We start from the raw sequence: 935 nt of genomic DNA, 5'->3' as shown, positions 1-935 counted from the left end.
TGGCTTCTGGTTAACTGCTGCGCTCTAAGAACGAAGACAAATTACAGAACAATGCTGACTGCTGCAGCATTCGCGTCGGCTGCCGTTCTTTTGGCGGCCTCGATTCCGAACACGGATGCCCACGGTTACATGTTGATTCCCGAGTCGCAGTTTAAGGGATCCGCCAATTCGGCCTGGATTGTTCAGATCGACCCCGTTTGGGCGAGTGAGGATTGGGATGGCAACAAACCTGGAAGTGTTGATGCATTTAAGGCACTCAAGACGGCCAACAACTTTAAAGACTTGAAGACTCTCATGGACGACACGTCCGTCTACGGTGCCGACTGCGGTTTCACGGACCCGAACGGTACGCCTCAGCCCATTCCCACGGACGGCAAGGCCACTTTCTCGCGTGCAATTGTGCACGTCGGTCCGTGTGAGATCTGGCTCGATGACACCAAGGTATTGTATGAGGACGACTGCTTCACACTCACTGCATCAATACGTGGTTACTTGGCTAGGATTGAATACCAACTAGACGTGAGGAAATCCAACAAGGATAACATTGTGCTGATAATGGACTATGCTCAGAACCTTACACTGCCGCATGTGCCTGACGTTCCGTCTAGCTGATATTTTCTTTCTCTGGTTGCTCTATCCATGTTTGGTGTGTACTGTGCAAACGATACCAGCTACAATCTCTTTATGTATAGCGAAACGAAAAGCCGTAAAGGGGCGAATGAAGTGACTAGTATGCTACATCATGCGCTGGATTCGTACGGAATTTTCAAAAAGCAAATGAAGAACTCGTGAACATTGATGAGACTGACGTGTGAGCAACAGTGTGGGCAGATTATTGTGGTGCCAAAACAAGAATTCTTAGGTTATATGGTATCTGCTGTTCTTAGTGCTGTATGACGTTCTGAGCGAGGTCTACCTAAAATTCTTTGTCTAAA

The 935-nt window shown here is 48.0% G+C and overlaps 1 protein-coding gene across 1 annotated transcript; it reads left to right on the top strand.

Annotated features, from left to right (window-relative positions):
- Positions 1-51: 51 nt before the first annotated feature.
- Positions 52-612, top strand: PPTG_20376 (hypothetical protein; the record flags this gene model as incomplete). Its single annotated transcript, XM_008919054.1, has 1 exon — positions 52-612. The coding sequence occupies one exon, from the start codon at positions 52-54 to the stop codon at positions 610-612; it is 561 nt and encodes a 186-aa protein (XP_008917302.1).
- Positions 613-935: the final 323 nt, after the last annotated feature.

The sequence above is a fragment of the Phytophthora parasitica genome, assembly GCF_000247585.1.
Source record: "Phytophthora parasitica INRA-310 unplaced genomic scaffold supercont2.460, whole genome shotgun sequence".
Taxonomy (NCBI): Eukaryota; Oomycota; class Peronosporomycetes; order Peronosporales; family Peronosporaceae; genus Phytophthora; species Phytophthora nicotianae.
Note: the sequence above shows the minus strand (reverse complement) of the source record. Positions and strands in the feature narration are given on the sequence as shown.